This window comes from Lissotriton vulgaris, chromosome 10 (assembly GCF_964263255.1).
Source record: "Lissotriton vulgaris chromosome 10, aLisVul1.2, whole genome shotgun sequence".
NCBI lineage: Eukaryota > Metazoa > Chordata > Amphibia > Caudata > Salamandridae > Lissotriton > Lissotriton vulgaris.
In genome coordinates, this window is record NC_141698.1 from 33049651 (window position 1) to 33069333 (window position 19683).

At 42.5% G+C, this 19683-nt stretch overlaps 1 protein-coding gene across 2 annotated transcripts in view; it reads right to left on the reverse strand.

Annotated features, from left to right (window-relative positions):
* Positions 1-8716: 8716 nt before the first annotated feature.
* Positions 8717-19683, reverse strand: part of LOC147684428 (caM kinase-like vesicle-associated protein) — a 443989-nt gene continuing 433022 nt past the window's right edge. For both annotated transcript variants that reach the window (XM_086940359.1, XM_086940360.1), the window contains 2 exons: positions 16115-16202; positions 8717-15603 (listed from right to left, as the gene is read on the reverse strand). In XM_086940359.1, the coding sequence (XP_086796485.1) occupies positions 15358-15603; positions 16115-16202 (334 nt within the window). In that variant the 3' untranslated portion in view covers positions 8717-15357. The remainder of the gene's footprint in view (positions 15604-16114; positions 16203-19683) is intronic.

The window sequence follows — 19683 nt, forward strand, 5'->3', positions numbered from 1 at the left end:
AAAATGGCATTTTCCAGCACAGGGGGGGGGGAAACGCCCAGCAGCCATGTGGTTAAGCAATGACAAGGGAAGGTATGATTGTAATTTTGTGTCACCCTTGCCTGGTTTAAGGAAAATAATTACCATTGCTTCTCTGGAAGCGCAGGTAGGTAGCCTGACTTGAGTGCTTCATAAAGTATATTTAAAAGATGACGTTTTATAGAACTCTGCGGTGAGCCCATTCGATCTGGGGTCCTCCCTCCAAGAAAGCTTTCAATTGCATTAATAATTTTATTGACGCTGATAGGGGCCTCCAACAGTTCTCTGAGTCTATCACTGATCCAGGCCAGGGCATTGCGCTTATTACGTACTCAGGCATTGAAGAAATTCTTAGAGCAAACAACAAAGCATAATAAACAAATGCTTTCAGTATATCTTTCCTAGGGATGTATGACATTACATCGCAAACTTTTTCAACGCACACCATTGCATACCCTTTCCTAGCTGTGAGTCTTGCTCCATCACGAGTATGTAAAAACAAGCTTTACAGTCCTGGGAGATTTTAACTACCATTTGGAGGCCAAGGCAGACCCTGACACCGCCCCACTCCTGCAAACTCTCTCAGCATTAGGTCTAGACCAAATCATTCTTGAACCAACACATCAAGCAGGGCATACTTTGGATGGGATCTTTACTAATAATCCTAACCTAGTCAATATAAAGACCGCTCAAGTAGCTTGGATTGACCATAAAGCAATGTTTTTCGATTTGTTGCTTCCACAATCCAACCTGAACCCAGGGAAATGTGCCTACTTTCTCCTGTCACGAAACTGGCGAAATGTGAAAACAGACCATCTTAATAATACACAAAAAAACTGAAATTTTGTGGCAGGTAATGATGTGGAGACAGCAGCCAAACAATATAACAAATGGATGGAAACTGCATCAAATCAAGTAGCACCTGTCAAAATAGTCAAATTAAAGATATGAAATCCCTCAGCTCCTTGGTTCTCCCCAGAGCCTAGGAAATGTAAGCAGAATTGCAGGAAACCGGAAAGAAAGTGGAGAGTGGCATATAAAGAGGAAGAAAAGGAAAAATATAAACAATCAATAGCTATATACAAAGATAGCATCATGAAAGCCAAGGCAGAATATGTTACAAAGAAGATCGAGAGCGCAAACGACTCAACTAAAGAGCTTTTTCGCACAATGATGGAATTAACAACTAATCACAACACAAAAGCTATGACTGCCAATCAGTCCTTTTGCAACTCACTGGCAGATTTCTTCTTAGAAAAAGTAGAGTCAATCAATAAAATAATTTCAGGTGGTACATTATGCACTATGCTGATGCCTGCTATTGAGAGAAATCACCCCCAATGAAACCAAAGCTTTGACGGAATTTGTTTCTCCACCAACAGAGTATATTATAAACGTATTAAATACTGCCACCTCAGGCTCACCAGATAATCCATGCCTGACAAATATAACTAAATTAGTAGCAGAAATCACTGCGTCTAAATGAACACCTATTTTTAAGAATATGTGTGAAACAGGAACTTTCCCAAAGATCTGGAAAAAGGCAGTTTTAATCCCTCTTCTAAAAAAAGCTTCTCTTAATCACAAAGACCTGTGCAACTATCATTCGATTTCCCGCCTCCCATTACCAGCTAAAATAGCGGGAAAAATTCTGAACAAACAATTGGTTTCTTTCATCGAGACCAACAAACTTCTGGATAGTTCACAATGTGGATTCCGGACAGGCCACAGTACGGAGACAGCATTGCTCAAGGCAACCGAAGAGATCAGGCAGGCTCTAGATCAAGGAAAAGGGGCCGCCCTGATCCTGCTGGATCTCTCGGCGGCTTTCGACACTGTTAACCATCAACTACTATTACTTCTCCTAATGACCTGTGGAGTCACAGGTCAGGCGTGGAACCTACTAAGATCCTATCTAGCAGATCGGGAGCAAGTAGTGAAGTTAGAGAATTTCACCTCCCACTCGTTCTCCCTGCCTTGTGGAGTCCCACAGGGATCCTCGCTGAGCCTACTCTTTTTAATATTTATGTTTCCTCATTAGCAGATCTGATAAGGAAGTTCGGATTTTCGCTTACATCCTATGCTGACGACACTCAATTTGTTGTCTCTATGGGGAAAAATTACGATAACACTGGAAACAGATTTCAGAATTGCATGATAACTGTCCATAATTGGATGAATAGAAATTACCTCAAACTGAACTCAGAAAAAACAGAGGTCCTACTGTTCGGACCAGAATCAAATATTCAGGGTCCTTCAATCTGGCCAACCATTATGGGCCCAATTTCCCTCCCAGTGGAAAAGGTGCGAAATCTAGGGGTGACTATTGATACCAAACTTGAATTTACAGATCAAGTAAATAAACTCACTTCTTCCACATTTAACACCCATAGAATCATTTAAAAAGTCTTGCCTTTCACACCTGTCAACATACAAAAAACATTAGTTACATTGTTAATCCTGTTGAAAATAGATTACTGTAACTGCTTCTGACCACCCGTAAGTATGACTTAAACAAACTCCAGGTCCTGCAAAACACTGCGGTTAGGCTCCTACTGAAAATCCCCAAATTCTGTTCAGTTGCTAAAAAAATCTAAAGTCCCGCACTGGCTTCCTAATAAGCAACGAATACCCTTTAAGGTGTTATGCTTAACCTATAAGGCAATTCATAATCTGGGTCCTGATTTCTTGAACCATAGTTTCAGACAGTATGCTCCTGTTAGAAAACTTTGTTCAGCCACTGCTAACCTATTGGTACAGCCTAGATTCAAAAAAGCACGATGGGGTGGAAAGGGCATTGTGATGGAAGCATCCTAAGTATGGAATGTGCTTCCTTCGTGCATAAAAAATTAATCCAGTCTCCTCTCTTTCAGGAAGGCTGTAAAGACCTGGGGGCATATTACCAACAACTAGCGATATTTATTGCTAAATCAGCTTAGCGATATTTTTTTTATCGCCGGATTTTATCTCAGAGATAACGTGCTATTAGCAACGTTTATCTCATATGCGATAAAAATCCAGCGATAGCGGCGAAATGCGTGAATATCGTTGGAAATTCAGCGATATTCAGGCATTAGCGCCAATAGGATCTTAACCTGAATATCCAACGCCCATTGGATATACAGGTTAAGAAGTGGTCTGAGCAGGCGTTACTTTTTGGCGATATTCGCGCTTAGCGCAATTTTTTTTATCGCTGTGCCTGCGTTGATAATAGGCGATAGCGATGTTAGCGACTGCTTTCAGTCGCTAACAGGTTGGGTACGCCCACTTTGCATGTCATTAGCGATAAATATTGCTGACATGCAAAGTGGGCCCCAAACCGCTCGCTATCGCCTACAAACTGTCGCTAACGGCTGTTAGCGACAGCTTGCTAATAGAGCGATGAAATTGTCGCCGCTTTAGCGGGAAAAAATCCCGCTAAAGTGGCGATAAGGCCCTTGATAATATGCCCCTTGGCAATTCAAATCCTGGTAACTCTCCCGGAAGCCTTGGTTCACACTTGCAGCTAACACATAACAGCGCTTAGACGCCTTAGGGCAATAATGCGCTATACAAATAAAGTTAACATTACATAACATTACATAACATGATGGAGGGGGTGTGCAAAATTTGTGAAAAGCATCCTCGGGTAAATTCTTGGTGCAAGGGTACATTTAAACAAAACATGGTGAACAAGTGATGCTTGCGTTCCCCTGTTCGCATGCGTCCGTGAATGGGTCTATTAGCAGTAACTTTTTACTGCGAATGGCGCATAATTATGTGAAGTGGCATAATAGCATGATTTCAGGAATTTTGGATAAGACACCAAATTCCCCAAATTACCAGAATTACTCCACCGTAATTTACATTTCGCCCAGGTCTAGTATGTAGGGCTGCAACTGTCTCAGGGCAATAGTGTGTTGCTCTGAGCAATAGCACTAGGGTCCTGTCAGGTCTCTCCCATTACCACAACAGCATGCAAGCATATGCTTACCCAGGAATTGCACCTTCATCTCTGCCCAGTCCTTAAGTCCCCCAGCAGTTTATTGACTTTGCCTTACGTGTTAGAATGGGTATTATCAAGGCAAGTTCTGCATCTCGTTTCTGAAGCTGTTCTGTGTTTTTTCGAGGCCCCAGAATTCTTAGCAATGGCTGTCCTCCATATATACATCTTAAAGGGGGGCTGATGATCAGTCAGACAATAAACTATAATTTGACTAGGCCCAAATTGTTTTCAAGGAACTAACAGCCCAATTCATCAAGCGAAATTGAGCTTGCAAAGGGCCAGATTCTGAGAATCTGGCCCTTTGCGAGTGCAATTTTTGCATTTGGGATTCATCATCCCAAATGCAAAAATCGCTATTAGCGAAATCGCATATTTGCGAGGAATTAAATTTAAGGAATCTCTAATAGAGATTCCTTAAATGCAATTCATCAACCAATTTGAAATTGCGAATTCGCAATATTTGGTCGCAATTTACCACGAAGTCTGACTTCGTGGTAAATTGCGAAAAAAGAGAAAAAAGCACTTTAGTGCATTTTTTTCTATAGCATGTTACACACACACATCTCCTTTTGGCCCATAGGAATGAATGGGGAGTTATTCCTTATTTGCGATTAGCAATTTGCTAATCACAAATAAGGATTGTGTAGGAATCGCATCTTATTTTGCGATTCCTACATGAATCTAGTTTTGAGAGTCTGTAATAGCGATTCCTTATGAATCGCTATTAAAGACTCGCAAAACGTGTCTTTGATGAATCTGGCTGTAAGAGGCTGATTTCGATCTCGGCAGACGGGTTACTTCACCACAATATGAATCTCATAGTATATAATGGGATTTAGAGTTCGGTGGACGTGATATCCATCACCGTTGTGACAAAGTAACCCGTGCGTCGAAGTCGAAATCGAAATCAGTCCCTCATAATTCAGGGACTGTAGTAGGGCTGCACAGAATTTCCTTAATTTCATTTTGCATAATTATGCAAAATGTCATATTAAATATGTGAAATTATACGTAAATAAGTGTAATGCGAATCCGTCATATAGTGCTATATTTTAGCGTGAAATGTTTACTCCAGTAATTTGTATGCAAGAACACATTAAAAAAAAATAGTGTAAAAAATAAAAACACAATGAACAACAGCTATTATAATTCTGATGTTTCTGTGCGTTTGCGGTTAATAGTGTGTTTACTGTAAATTTGTCAGAAAACAAATGAGGAGAAAGAGGAGGAAAAATAGAGAGCTTGTTCGTCCCCTCTGGGTATAGATATCTAAACAAAGAGAATGAGCATAAAGCTGCGCTCTACAAATTCTAAATTCGGGGTTCGAGTTAGATTATTGCATTGCAAAAATTCTTTGCATTTTTTTACATTTAAGTCTCCTTGACCATTTGGTTTTTTAGAAGAACCCTCATCCACCAACCTAGTTGGTGGCATGCTTCATCATCGGGTTGCTACCTGGAAGGCTGAGTGCCTCTCAGGTTTGCCTCGACGCATGATTACGGCGGAGCTGTTAAATTTTTTATTTTTGTGCAAAGTGGATGCTGTGATAGTGATAGATTAAAACTATCTACAGGATACTGAGTCCTTTAATGTATGGTTCCTGGGGTAAGGTTAAAAATTTCAATTTTTGGTGGGCGTCCATGAAGTGGTTTTGAGGTGCACTACTCAATGTAGGAGCCTCCACATTTCATGACATGGTCATAACCTTGATAATATAACTTAGCGCATATCACGGCGATAAACGATAATATTCAATAAAGCCAGACCTTTAGCTTTACTTTTGCCTTGATCAGTATCACACTCAAAAACTGATTACCCATGGCTTGCGATCACAAAAGAGTCATTGCATGATCGTATACCTGATAAATACCTTTGCGATCTACGAGTAGTGCACGTAAAAACCACTTAATGCATGGACGATTAGCCAATTTTGCACTTATTATTGTTACATGCATAACTGTTAGGTCCAAATCAACATGGACCTTCTGTTGATTTTCAATTACGTTGTTTCTCCTTTACCTTTTTCTTCACAGGTACAGAAACTATGGTGGTAAATTACCGTACGTAATATTCCTATGTGCACATTAGCGCATACTCATAGTTCAACATGAGCCCAGTGTTTGCTCTGAGCCGCAGGTCCTGAAGAAAGCCATTGTAATTAATACATATGGCTGAAACATGTAGACCACCTCACAAAAAACTCACTTTTGCACATTAATGGTCGAGACGTGCAAGGCCAGTGTTTTATTCAGATCCACCAAAATATTTAATTTTTAACCCTACCCCAGGAATCAATCAATCAATCAATCACAAGATTGGTAAAGCGCACTACTTACCCGAGAGGGACTCAAGGCGCTGAGGGAGAGGAGGGGGGGGGGGGTTGCAGCTACTGATTGAATAGCCAGGTCTTAAGGTGTCTCCTGAAGGTCAGCAGGTCGTGGCTCTGTCATAGGTTGAGGGGAAGGGTGTTCCAGATCTTGGCGGCGCTGTGGGAGAAGGATCTGCCTCTGGTGGCGGTTCTCCGGATGCGCGGGACGGTGGCCAGGGGGAGGTCGGCGGAGCGAAGGTGATGGTTGGGAACGTAGAAGGAGAGTCGACTGTTGAGGTAAGCTGGGCCGGTCTTGTGGAGTGCCTTGTGTGCGTGGATCAGGAGTTTGAAGGAGATTCTCTTATCGACAGGGAGCCAGTGCAGGTTTTTCAGGTGGGGGGTGATATGGCTGTGGCATGGAATGTCAAGGATCAGGCGTGCAGAGGAGCTTTGGATTCTTTGCAGTCGTTTGATGAGCTTGGTCGGGGCTCCTGAGTAGAGGGCGTTTCCGTAGTCGAGTCTGCTGCTGATGAGGGCCTGGGTGACTTTTCTTCTCGTGTCTGTTGGGATCCACCTATAGATCTTGTAGAGCATGCGGAGGGTGTTAAAGCAGGAGGAGGAGACTGTGTTGACTTGCTTGGTCATGGCGAGCGTTGAGTCAAGGATGACTCCCAGGTTGCCTGCCTGGACGGTTGGTGTCGGAAGTGCCCATAGTGACGAGGGCCACCAGGAGTCGTCCCAGGCTGATGGGTTAGAGCTGAGGATAAAGATCTCCGTCTTGACTGTGTTCAGCTTAAGTCGGCTGCACTTTATCCAGTTGGCGACGGCTTTCATTCCTTTGTGGAGGTTGAATTTGGTGGTGAGGGGGTCCTTGGTGAGGGAGAGGATCAGTTGAGTGTCGCCAGCATAGGAGATTTTGTTGAGGTCGTGCTACGTAGCGATGCGTGCGAGTGGAGCCATGTAGATGTTGAACAGTGTCGGGCTGAGGGAAGACCCCTGGGGTACGCTGCAGATGATCTCGGAGGCTTCGGATCGGAATGGGGGAGGAGAACGCTCTGGGTTCTGCCGGAGAGGAAGGAAATGGTCCAATCCAGGGCCTTGTCTCGGATCTCTGCATCATGGAGGCGTGTGCATAGTGTGCGGTGGCAGACAGTGTCGAAGGCGGCAGAGAGGTCCAGGGGGATGAGGGCCGCCGTCTCGCAGTTGTCCAGCAGGATCCTGATGTCTGTGGCATCAATGAGGGCGATCTCAGTGCTGTGGTTGCTGCGGAATCCTGACTGGGATGGGTCCAAGATGCTGTTATCTTCGAGGTAGTGGACGAGCTGTCTGTTGACGATCTTCTCGATAACCTCAGCTGGGAATGGAAGCAGGGAGATGGGCCGGAGGTATCCTGTGGATAGTTTTAATCTATCACTATCACACCATCCTATTTGCACAAAAAACAACAAAAAACCCAGCTCCGCTGTAATCAGGCATCGAAGCACACCTGGGAGGCACTCAACCTTCTGGGTGGGAACCTGATGATTAAGCATGCCACTAACTAGGTTGGTGGGTGAGGGTTTTTCCTGTCAAGGAGACTTAGATGCAAAAAATGCAAAGAATTTTTGTAATGCAATAATCTAACTTGAACCCCGAATTTGGATTTTGTAGAGCATAGCTTTGCACTGTAAATTTGTACCACAAATGCCTCGTAATTCTGCAAAGTGCAGTAATGGCATAAAAACAAACGTAACTCAAATTTACCAAAATTAAGTGAGTTATACCAGTGGAATTGGAATTTCTCCTGGGACTAGCCCGTAGTCCATGTTAATGACTTGGTCCTGCGAGGCAAGGAATGGGATTATCCAGTCTACATAATACGGCAATGCCACAGGGATCTGTGAATCCCACAATACTATATTTTTCTTCTTGTTGTAGTAACTCCAGTTCTTCATTTTTCCATATGTTATTGAATGTGCATAACCTCTGACATTTTTGTAAATAACATTTTACTTCTTACTTTATTTGCTTGGAAGGATTTGCCCGGAATTAATTTGAGTTTATTGTTGATTCTTTACAGCCATGGGTCTGTATCCTGCTATTTTTAAACATTCTGCTTGAGTCTTGAAACCCTCACAGGTGAGAAGTGCTCTCTATTAATCTCCTGATTGATTGGGTCTAGTTAATCTTTATCCAGATTGTTTGTACCCTAAATTTTTAAATACAGTGTATTTAAAATGTACAGAGTTTACACACTGCTAGCTGCGACCCCTGGCGATCCCATTCACTAGTCAGAATCCTCTCACCCTGTCCCTTGACCCAAATACTGCTCTCTGGAAGACTGACTTCAAATTACGCCTCAAAATTGCTTTGCTGAAAATGAAAGATGCACAACAGAGAAAAAGACAAATGGAAGCAAAATAGGGTAGACTTTATACATATTTTATTATTTTCTTAAATAGAACTCCTCTCAGGAGGCTTACTTTGCATTGATCTCAGTAATAAAACAGCTGGAAAATAGGAAACCACATTCTAGCTAAAACATGCAGCAGTTGGGCACATGCATTTGCTTGTATTCCAACGCCCCATAATGCCCTTCTCAAAGAAGACCAAGAGGTCCTGAGTTACCAGGAAGTAAGACGAAAGGAAAGAGGCAGTGATGAACAACCCACATATTGTAACGAGCCATGGGTCTCCAGGCTTAGCCCGTGGCAGTGTTAAACTCCCTTCCCTAAGTAACAGGGACAATCATATTACACAACGCAAAAATCTGAACCAATTTTGTGCTCTTCAATCTAGTTGGATTATGGAAAGATGGGAAAGGTTTATCAGTTTGATGTTACAAACAAATTCTTCAAATGATGTTCTCTTGGTGACATTTGTGAAAACAAATGGGGTAAAAGCTAATTTTAGGCTACTACCACTACTCAAATAGAATGTGAAAAGTTTTCTAAAATATTTGGCATTCTTTTGGGCATATTGAAAATAAATATATTTGTCAAGAAGTTGATATCGCTCATTAAAGGCTCGATGAGCAGTGCAGTCATGTTGAGGTTCCCAGTGTCCATGGGTACTCAACAAACTAAAGCTCTTACCTTCAGAGCTCTCTGTCTATTGTAACTTTATCAAGGTGCAAAGTTTACGGGCACATTAGTGGCAACGTGAACCTCCCATCGCAAAGAAATTTGTGGTTTGCAACTCTGATGTGGCGGTTGTTTGAGAATCTATTTGTGACCATTTAGGAATCAGCTCCAAGTTTTCAGTAGAGAATTGATGAATGAAAATCCACAAATCGCGTTTATTTGTGATGCAGTCATGGTTTTGTGTTAAAGAGGAGTTCCTTTGGTGGCAGTTCATTAATCACCTTCATGCAGCATGCTTGGTCTTATAGTCTTGGTGAGTAGGTCGTTAAGAGTGGTGAGTAAAGAATTAATCAGTGACACTGCACAGATCACTTCCATGCAACCTATTTGGTTTTGCAGCCTTTATGTGTTTCTTCACTGTGGAATGGATGAGTGATTGAATAGATTTCTTGTGGGGCTAATCTGCTTAACACAAAAAAGAGACTAATCTACTAGTCGTACTTCTTTCTTATGCTAGGCTTTTTAGATACCGCAATTAGTTTCCTGCAATATGCTCCTAATCAAGTAGATGCTGTCTCCGTCTTTTCTGAGTAGCACTTCTACCTGAGCCGCGCCACAGTTTTGTCAATGGTCTTTCATCCCGGATCATGCTGTTTAACTAGCATTTGACTATCTATGTGCTTATTGTCTTATCTGAGCTTTCGAAGAAATCCTAAAACTTGGCTTTTTTAGCAGTAAATATGCTTTGAACCTCTCGTTTTCTAGCAATTTGTGTGCTAGGCGCCGGGAAACCCTTTTTGGGTATCTGTGCGCATTACAAATTTAATTTAATAATAATAATATTGGGAACTGTGTTGTAGCGCAACTCACACCAGCCATGCTTCAGAATGATCTCTTCGAGGAGTTCCAGTTGGATTTCAGACAAGGGAGCAGCGAGGAAAGCGTCTTGCTCTATGTATGTGATGATGAAGTCCGCATCAATGAGTCTCTCAACTCCAGTCTCAATGTCCTTCTCATATTATCTACTGGATTTGATGTAGTAAATTACTTTACCCTAATGACACTTAAGGAATGCCTGGGTATTGATAGAGCTGCCCCTTACTGTTTTGCCTCTTATCTGCCAATCAGCCCACAGCAAATCCAAATGTACTTCTGTTTTCCGGATCTGATTGCTTTAACTCAGGGGGCCCATACATGTATATGTATTGAAACAGTTAGCGTCATATTTAAGGATGCTGGGATCATCTGTCATCAGTTTGGGGATGATATATCATTGACCAGCATTAAACCTTACGTTATTGACTTTGTACCTATGCAACTAAGACACTTACCCTGTAAAGCGCTCTGATACCCGCAAGGGTCTGGTTCGCGCTATATAAAACTTTCAAATAAATAAATAAATACACAAATGTATCCCAAGATTTCCTCTCCCAAAGAAGTCTCACATCTTGCACAAACCTTAAAACCTGTCAAACACTGGATGAACGCTCATCGTTTAAAACTCAGTCATTCAAAAACTGAAGTTCTCCTGATCACATCATCTCGGTCGGCTCCACCAGCTCAATCCTGGATTGTTTAACTTGTTCATCAAATTACACCAGGTGCTGTTTACTCTTCAATACCTTTCTATGGAAGCTAAAGCGGTATGCACAATAGCAGCCATCCCTTCATCCTCCACCCCAAAATACCTGGCATCGAAGTTGAACAATCTCGGGCAGGCTCAGACGCTTTTTTAGTACCGATACACGGATTCTAGACCCCCTGGCATTTAAGAATGAGCAGACTATGGTACAATCACTTAAGGGCACTGCTACCAGTATTTGGAAATCTCTACACCCGCGCTTATGAACCACCACCACCCTGTCTGAATTCAAGGCTGAATTGAAGATTCTTCTCTTTCAATGATTCTTTAGAACAGGCTTACGTCTACCTGCTCCCTTTTAACTCTACCTTCTACGTTCACTCCTTCTTCAATACCCTTTGACCTTCTCTCTAGGGTTCTCCTCTGACTGATGTTTCCTCTCTTTCTCTAATGACTCTAATTACTCATTCCCATACCGTCTGTCATTTGGTTTCCTTACTCCATCCTCACATACTCCGCTGCTCAAGTATTATCAAGTTCACATGACTTTCACCTCGCCACAATCTTAGATCATATGTTAAGATCCCTGCCTATAATATTTTTTGGGAACTACAGAGCTATCGGACTAATGCGAAGCGTCATGTCATGTCTATCTTCCACCTTTTTTCTGTAAATATTCTCAACTCACTGCTTCTGCGTCTAGTTTTCATTGTCATCATTGTGTTTTTTAAATTTTCTTATCTAACTTGTTGTTCTTGTTTTTACCCTTGTGGCCAAATCATTTTTCTCGTGTATCCTATTGATGACTCTCATATAAAGTATTATTTGTTATGTGAAGCACCTTAACATCTTTGGGTAATCACTGTGCTATATAAAGGTAAATAAATAAATACATTCTGCTTTTTGTGGTTCACGAAGAACCATTAACTCTGATATCAAAGGCTGAGTTAGGATTTAATCCATGGAAAGAGCACTCTATTGAGAATGGCTGGGTCACCATGTTCATGTCATGGATAGTGAGATCCCAGAGACAAATCACTGAGTGCGGTAGAGCAGTGGTTCTTAACCTGTGGTCCGAGGACCCTTAAAGGGTCTTCAAGGCTTATTTAAGGCGTCCGCAACTGTTTTACAAAATTGAATACTGTTAAAATTAATCAATTCAAATGAATAAAGCATATTGAAATAAATCAGACAAGTTGAAAATGTGGACGCTTTCTCTACTTCTTTAGACAAAATATTTAACAATTTGAGCATTTGTTAGTGTATTTTTTTTTAAATCGCTTAGGTTGGGGGTCCCCGGCATCTCAGTGTGGGTCCCCGTATTCTGGTAATGATTCAGTGCAGGGTCCACAGAAGTCAAAAGTTAAAGAACCACTGCATAGACTACGGCACATCACAGCCTTTTCCAGGACCTTCAGCCCTTGCTGGATTTATTATAGAAATTAGTTGGTTGACGTATGTTACAAAGTAGTTGATTAACGCCTTGTACAAATTTGTCAGTTAACGCCTCTGGGTTAACGCCCATTCTTGGATTGCAGTTCAATGTAGGGGTCAATGGAGAAAATAAAGGGGTAAAATCCTTGATTCCTTCATGAGGTATTAATGGGAGGCATTTGAATAAACCCAAAAAGTCAGTCTTGACATCTTTTGGGGAACAGCATACTGTTGGGGTTAAAGATACAGAAGGATGGGTAAACATTTAGACTTGCGTTCCAATGAACTACAGATGGATACATGCATGCCGCTGCTCATTTCCATATGATGTACTTAGAACGTATGGCTTACTTGGGTGAAGTGTGACAAAAAAATCTCGCCTTTGACACCATTGTGCAATTCCGCAGGGCTTTCTTTGTCAATTTCTTTCAATTGGTAAATGTAAATGTGTTTTGGAGTTCAAAGAAGAGATCTGCAGAAATGGCTATACAATTCTGTGTTCTATGCTCATGGAAATCTCAATGCTCTAGCACTGATGAAAAGTTACAATGAAGAAGTAAATTACATCATTATTCAGGGACAAAGGCAGACCAACGCCACGCTTCTGAACACCCCTTCTTCTGTCAATTACAGAAGTCTGAAAAGCACATTAGGGAAATCTCCCTGCCCATATCTTTGGAAGCTCCTGAAACAGAACAGAATAGTTCCTTTGCACCAGCAATTGAGTAATTTGACACTCACTCAAAAAATGAAAATGTCCACCATTAACTTCACTACCAATCATCTCCATCCGGCAGTCTGCTACCCCAGCAAGCAGTTGATTTCAGAAGATTGGATAAGTGTTGCTTCATGGCTCACTCTGTCAATGTTGACCATGAAACCCTTGTCTCCTATGCTTGAGACCTATGTAGAGGAGATTGATTAGAAGATCTGAGCGTGCGTCCAGCTTCACTTTGGCTGTGACACAGGGCAGAAGGCATCATCTGGGTATCATTCAAAGGCGTGGTTCGGGGACTAAAGGGCTATATATATTTGCATGAGAATGATTAAATACTAGAGCACTTTACAATAAGACTTTGTATAAATTTATGAAACTTGATCTTAATAAGCTGTGTAAAGCTTTCTGAAATTGCTGTCCTGCTCTATCAAAATTCTAAAAAGTTTTTTTAATGATCAGGTCAAGAAGTAAGGCCAAGATGATTGTAACACTTTCCCCCTGATGATATATAGTTTGTGACCAAACTTAAGATGAAAGTACTAGGATTCGGGTCATGCATTAAAAGGCATATGCTTTATCAGAGAGAAGGCATGATTGTTTACTGATAGGAAGTACATGTTGGAGGGATGGCCATACATGTTGGAGCAGTGAACGTTGTGATGGAGGAGAAAGAGACAGACTATTGTGCTAGGAGGCTCTTTACTGCAGGTGAGCAAGGGGGGAACAGGTATACAAAAAGGTAATGAATTGGCACACAGTGGTGATAAAAATGGAAATCAGTCAGGGAAAGAGTTACAAAGTCCTGCTTCTTATAAAATTCAGTTGATCGCTTCACCGAAGCCTGGCTTTCTGCATGGGGATATCCCGGTGTACCACATAATTCACATTAGTTTGACTGCAAGCAATTCCCATTTTTTGAGGAGAGAACTACAATCATATGGGATTTTATTAGAACATTTCCCATTTGCCAAAGAATTTCCTCACATTAGGTCAATGTTTGATTGCCCAAATAACTTGATTTCATGTAGACAATTAATTGGCAAACAAACTACAATCCATAGTGGGCAAAACTATTGTGGCTCTCCATCTAGCCTCCATTCATGCAACACATTATGGGACTAATCTACTTGAATCCATGAAAGGTATTCTTAAGTAGTGATCTAACCTATGATAATCATAATCTTTTGGCCAATAACTTTAATCAAGAAAGGTTATCTTTTATTTCAGCACCTACTTTCAATCTGTGATAGTCTTGTCCGATTATTCTTCTAACTTTAAGTTGGGAAAGAAATGTTTGCCAGATAATTCAATATGTGTCAGGTATCTGTTGGCCTTCTAACGACAATCTCTGAAGAGCACAACCAGCTGGGGAAAGTCTTTTAGTCTAGGATGAACATGTCTGGATGACCAACTGAATTTGCCAACAACGGAACGTTTATTCTGTGAGAGAAATGTTTACATGGCCAATTGACTTGAAGTTATGACATTTTTGGCCACTTAGCTTTATTCAGAGATGGACACACTTGTTTGACCATCTAGGTTCAATCTAATTTGAACATATTTGGCCTATTTCCAATTTTCAAATCAGTTAGCTTAGCCTGCACAGGGCATGGTTATCTCCAGGCTGCAGATCTATGAATCAATGTATCCCTGTTTGCAATATTGATATCTCAAGAATGTTGTGTCTGCGTGAATCAACTTTGGTCAGATTGCAATACGGATAGCTCCAAGGCTGAAAGATGGTTTTATCACAACTTTGGCGCCTGGTGTTATCAACAAGGCATTTTGGTGCTATACAATTGCCAAAACCACCCAAGTAGTTTGCATTGATTGAAACCCAAAGTATATCCAGGCTGCTGCAAGCTTGGATAGTTTACCCCAGGCTGAGATATTATATTTTGAGATGGTTGGCCCCATAAGATAGCTTCAACCAGTCTAGGAAAGAGAGATTGATGGCCCTCTATCAAACAGTTTAAACCAAAACCTTCTACTCCTCAGTGAGTAGATTATGTCTGACTGAGGAAGGAATAACTGCTGACTGATGCCCCATTAGATTCACTTTAGCCTAGTTTTAGATGTAGATGGCTCCAGGCTATAATCTCTACAAATCAGTTTAGCTGTGACTGCAGGTGAGTCTAATGTCTTTAGAGATCTTGCCGCTGGGTTTTACATACCCCTAGCGAGGTACACGGCTTTACAATGTCCTCCATCCAGGGAGGGAAATGGCTGCAAACCTATAGCCCACAGCGGCTAGTGTTTGCTATCATCATCTGTTGTGCCATGTGGCCTGCTTAACCCTTGGTGTGATTGCCCGTTCTCTGCTCCGGTGGCTTCCTTGGCAGGCATGCTTAGCTGTTGTTGTGGGGAGGGAGGTCCGGCCTCGATCGTCACTTCATGTGCCACACTCATGGAGGACCGTGGTGTGACCGGTAGGCGTCCGCTGCCTTGGTCGGGTGCACGCAGGCGTTGCATGAATGTCGTCACCCGGATTGCTTTCTGGAAATAGGAAGCAGAATCATGTGATCAACACAGTCTTTAGTGCCACTTTCACAACCTTTCCTCCTTAAACACGGTGGAATAAAAGCATGTTTCCTCATATTTTATGTGCTTTTAGTTCTTCCACTACTTCTGTTTTTTTTTTAAATGACATTTTTTCTTCTCAACACCCAAATGACACCATAGAAAGAAGGCCTTCCTAAATGCATTGAATATTTTAAGATTACAGGCAGTTTTTTCCAGGCATTGATCAGCCACTTTTGACCTCAAATTCTCTGAGTGACTTCATAAACGCCTGCCATGTTGCAATCTGACCTACTTGGACTGGCTCCTTGCAAAGTGGACAGAAAAACGAATGTCCTCTAATCTACGGACCTGTCTTCAGCCCCACCAAAGGCTAAAACTTTCTGCCTGTAAACGAGTTCAAGCTCAGTTGCTCCAATCAGAGAGGGGTTGAAATAAGATACAGACCCTGTAAACTCCATTAAGTTACAGGCTCTGTGTTACTTACCCTCCACTTGGCTTTGGCAAAGTTTTTCTCAATCTGGGCACACACGCCTTCCTTCAGATTCTTCTCCGATGCTGCATTGCCAGAAATCCTGGAAGAATGAAACACGAGAAACCCTGGGATTAGGCTTAATACCAGTTAAAGTGCGGTGGCCATGGAAGCTCCAGCCAGGGGCTGAGCCAGGCTGGTGAATGCTCACCCGAATGATAGTCAATTCTCTGATAGAGCAATCAGGGTTTCTGGGCAGTGTCCACATACACACTGCCACAAGTGAAGAATCACACAAGCTACATTCATGAATAAGCAATGAGAACTCTCTTCAAGTGAGGAGCATTGTCAAAAATACATGACAAACACGAACAGGGAGACTTGGAAGTTCGCGTTTGTGACCATAAGTAAAAGAAGCAAAGCAGAGCACGCCAGTTATACCTTGCCATCCGCATTTCGCGGAGAGCACCTTGATTGTGGTTGTTCCATGTAGGTATAATTCATTTGCACATTAACATAGGATTCTGGACATGTATCCACATGACTACTTTTGTCCCCTCCCAAACCTAGCCACACCAGCCTTTCGCAGCCCAGCTACGTCTTTGTATTTGTTGTTTCCTCTAGAGCATGGATTTTAAACAAGGCCGTCCTCATGTACTGCCCTGAAGAGTCTGATGAAGAGGACTAGAGTCTCCCACAGGCCTTCATACAAGATCTTTGGCTTGTAGATGGACAGTTTGTCTACCGATACACGAATGAGTAGGGATCGAGTAGGGACACATCCGAGTCCCAAGAAAAAAGGTGAAAAAAAGAAGAGGGCAGGGTAGGAATACTCTTGCCTTCTAGGCCTCGTGTTTTTTAAAAAAGTGGTGGAGGCTAGCCCCACCGCCTCCCCTCCGGGAGCCAAAAATGACCCTGAGGACTCCAACCCCTGGGCCAGGCTCCTGCTATGTCCTGGGTGCCTACCCCAGGATATAGCAGTTTCCCTGCGTGCAGTTGTGTAGGAAGAGAAAACTCGGTTTGCCGTCTCTTGGCAGGAGTAGTATAAAGCTCCCACCAAGAGAGATCAAACAGTAAGTTTGCTCCCAGCAAGTGGGAGGATGAAAAATGCTCTCACCAGCTGGGAATGGACTTTTCATCTATTTCCCGGCCCGCTGTAAACCGAGTAGGGAAATAGATGAAAAATTGCTGCCATCCACAGGCAGCAGGAGCAATGCCGGCTTCCACTAGAGGCGGGGACCCGGCTGGAGCTGCAGCGCCAGGCCCAGTGGCCAAACCTTCGCCATGGCGTGTGCATGGCTACATCCAGGGGTTGGCTGCGACCAGGCCCTGTGGCCAATCCCACCCTGCACAGCGTGGGTTTGGCTACTTGCAAGGGGTTAGCGGCCATGCCCTGTGGCCAACCCCCAGCCGTGCATGAATGAATGAGTGAACGTATATTGGATTTATAGAGCGCAAACTTAGCCCAAGGGCGTCAAGGCGCTATATGCAGAACCTAAGGGTGCAGAAAAAGAGACATGCTCATACCGACGTCTATAAGAAAAACCAGGTCTTTAAGGCTTTACAGAAAAGCGAATGGGACACCTGACTTGAAAGCTCTTCCGGGAGGGAGTTCCACAGTTTAGCAGCAGCCGTGGAGAAAGCTCTACCTCCCAATTTGGCCTTCTTAAACCTCGGTACTGTTAGCAAGTTTTTGTCCAAGGACTGGAGCAGCCTGCTAGGAACATAATGATGGACAATCGCCTTAATCCCCTCGGGGCCTGAACCATAATTGGCGTCATGAGTCAGGCACAAAGTCTTAAAAAGGATCCTATGGTCCAAAGGTAGCCAGTGCAGCAGCTTAATGGAGGCCGTGACTGGGTGATATTTTGGAAGGTTCAGCACCAACCTGGCCGCAGCATTCTGCACCATCTTCAGGCGTCGCACAAGGCCTTTGTTAATGCCCAAATAAAGGGCATTACAATAGTCCAACTTGGACGTTACCAAGGCAATGACGGCCTGCTTACGTGTATCAAAGGAGAGAAAATTAGAATTTTTTTCTGAGGATCCTAATGATCCCGAAACAGGTGGAGACAGTCCTGGCCAAAGGCTGTTCGTGACGGAGGTTGTATTAAAGCATGGTCATTAAATATTACTTTGTGTTAAAAAAACATAGAAATTTACTGCCAAAACCAAAAGGTTACGGAGAAATTATAATAAAAAACCTTAGAAAGTCACAAAAAAAATCAAAGGTTACAGGGACGTTGTAGTTCAGTTTATATTTTACACGCACAAAACCATAGAAATTCAGCAGTTATAGTTAGAGTTATCTCAAGTAACAATATACCCGTGCCCTAAGGTAACTATAAGTCACTTCTTTGCCATGCGCTGCTAATTCCTCATATATTACATCACTCATGACATCTATGACATCATTGATAATATCACTGCATCATTTGCTGTAAAAATAATGATGAGAAAGCTGTGCATGGCGGGGGCACAAGGTATAGTTACTTTAGGGCACTACTTATAGTTACTTGCGATAACTCTATAACTATAACTGTTTAATTTCTATGTTTTTGTGCTTGTAAAATGTTAACCTAACTATAACGTCTGTAACCTTTGGTTTGTTAGTGCACATGTATATATATATATATATATTCTTCCCAAATGTTCCCGTAGCAGAGGGAACTGCTTGCGTTGGTGCCCGCGTGTGGAAACCGGGAGCGTGTCTCCAAGTAATTCGAAAACAAAGGCAAAGACGCGGCACTCTTCTTTTCACGGCAGATTTGTTTTTTAGGTCTCAAGCAAAAACTATATATAATATATATATTGAGCGAGCAAGGGCACGGACGTGCCCGAAACGCATCTGATGACAGCTTTTCACCCACACGATGAACAATAAAAAACAGTTGGATATCTGACCTCGCCTGGGCGTGCTGATTCCTGGTCTGTGTGCCTTTCTGTGCAGCTAAGCACTCGTGTAGACGGGCTGGATACACATATATATATATATGTATATATATACATTACTTGGAATATGTCTCGAGCTTTCTTATTTAATTAATCTGTGCAGCACATTAGGGCTCACTGGGGCCAAGCTGTAATTTTATAAAACAATTGTGAAATAGAAAATATAATAAAAACCTCATTTAGCCTTGGTAATCTCACGAGTAAAGCTTTTAGTCTATCATGCCTACAAATCCCTCAACAACATTGTACCCAATTACCTCAATGACAGACTATCCTTCCAGGTACCCAAGAGGAACCTCAGCTCCGCCGACCTTGCCCTGGCAGAGGTCCCCCGCATCCGCAGAAAGAGAAAAGGCGGGAAATCTTTCTCCTACATTGCAGAGAAAACCTTGAACGAGCTCCCTGTGAACATGAGACGCCCCCCCACCCTGCACATGTTCAGGAAGGACCTCAAGATCTGGCTCTTTGACTGACCGGGAGCTGCTGCCCCCCACCCCCTAGCACCTTGAGACCCTCACGGGTGAGTAGCGTGCTGTATAAACCCCCTGATTGATTGGTTGACTTGACACTTCCACTTAATTATTAAGGGTGAGTTATATTTATATATCTCCTGTAAGATTTTGAGGTATCAT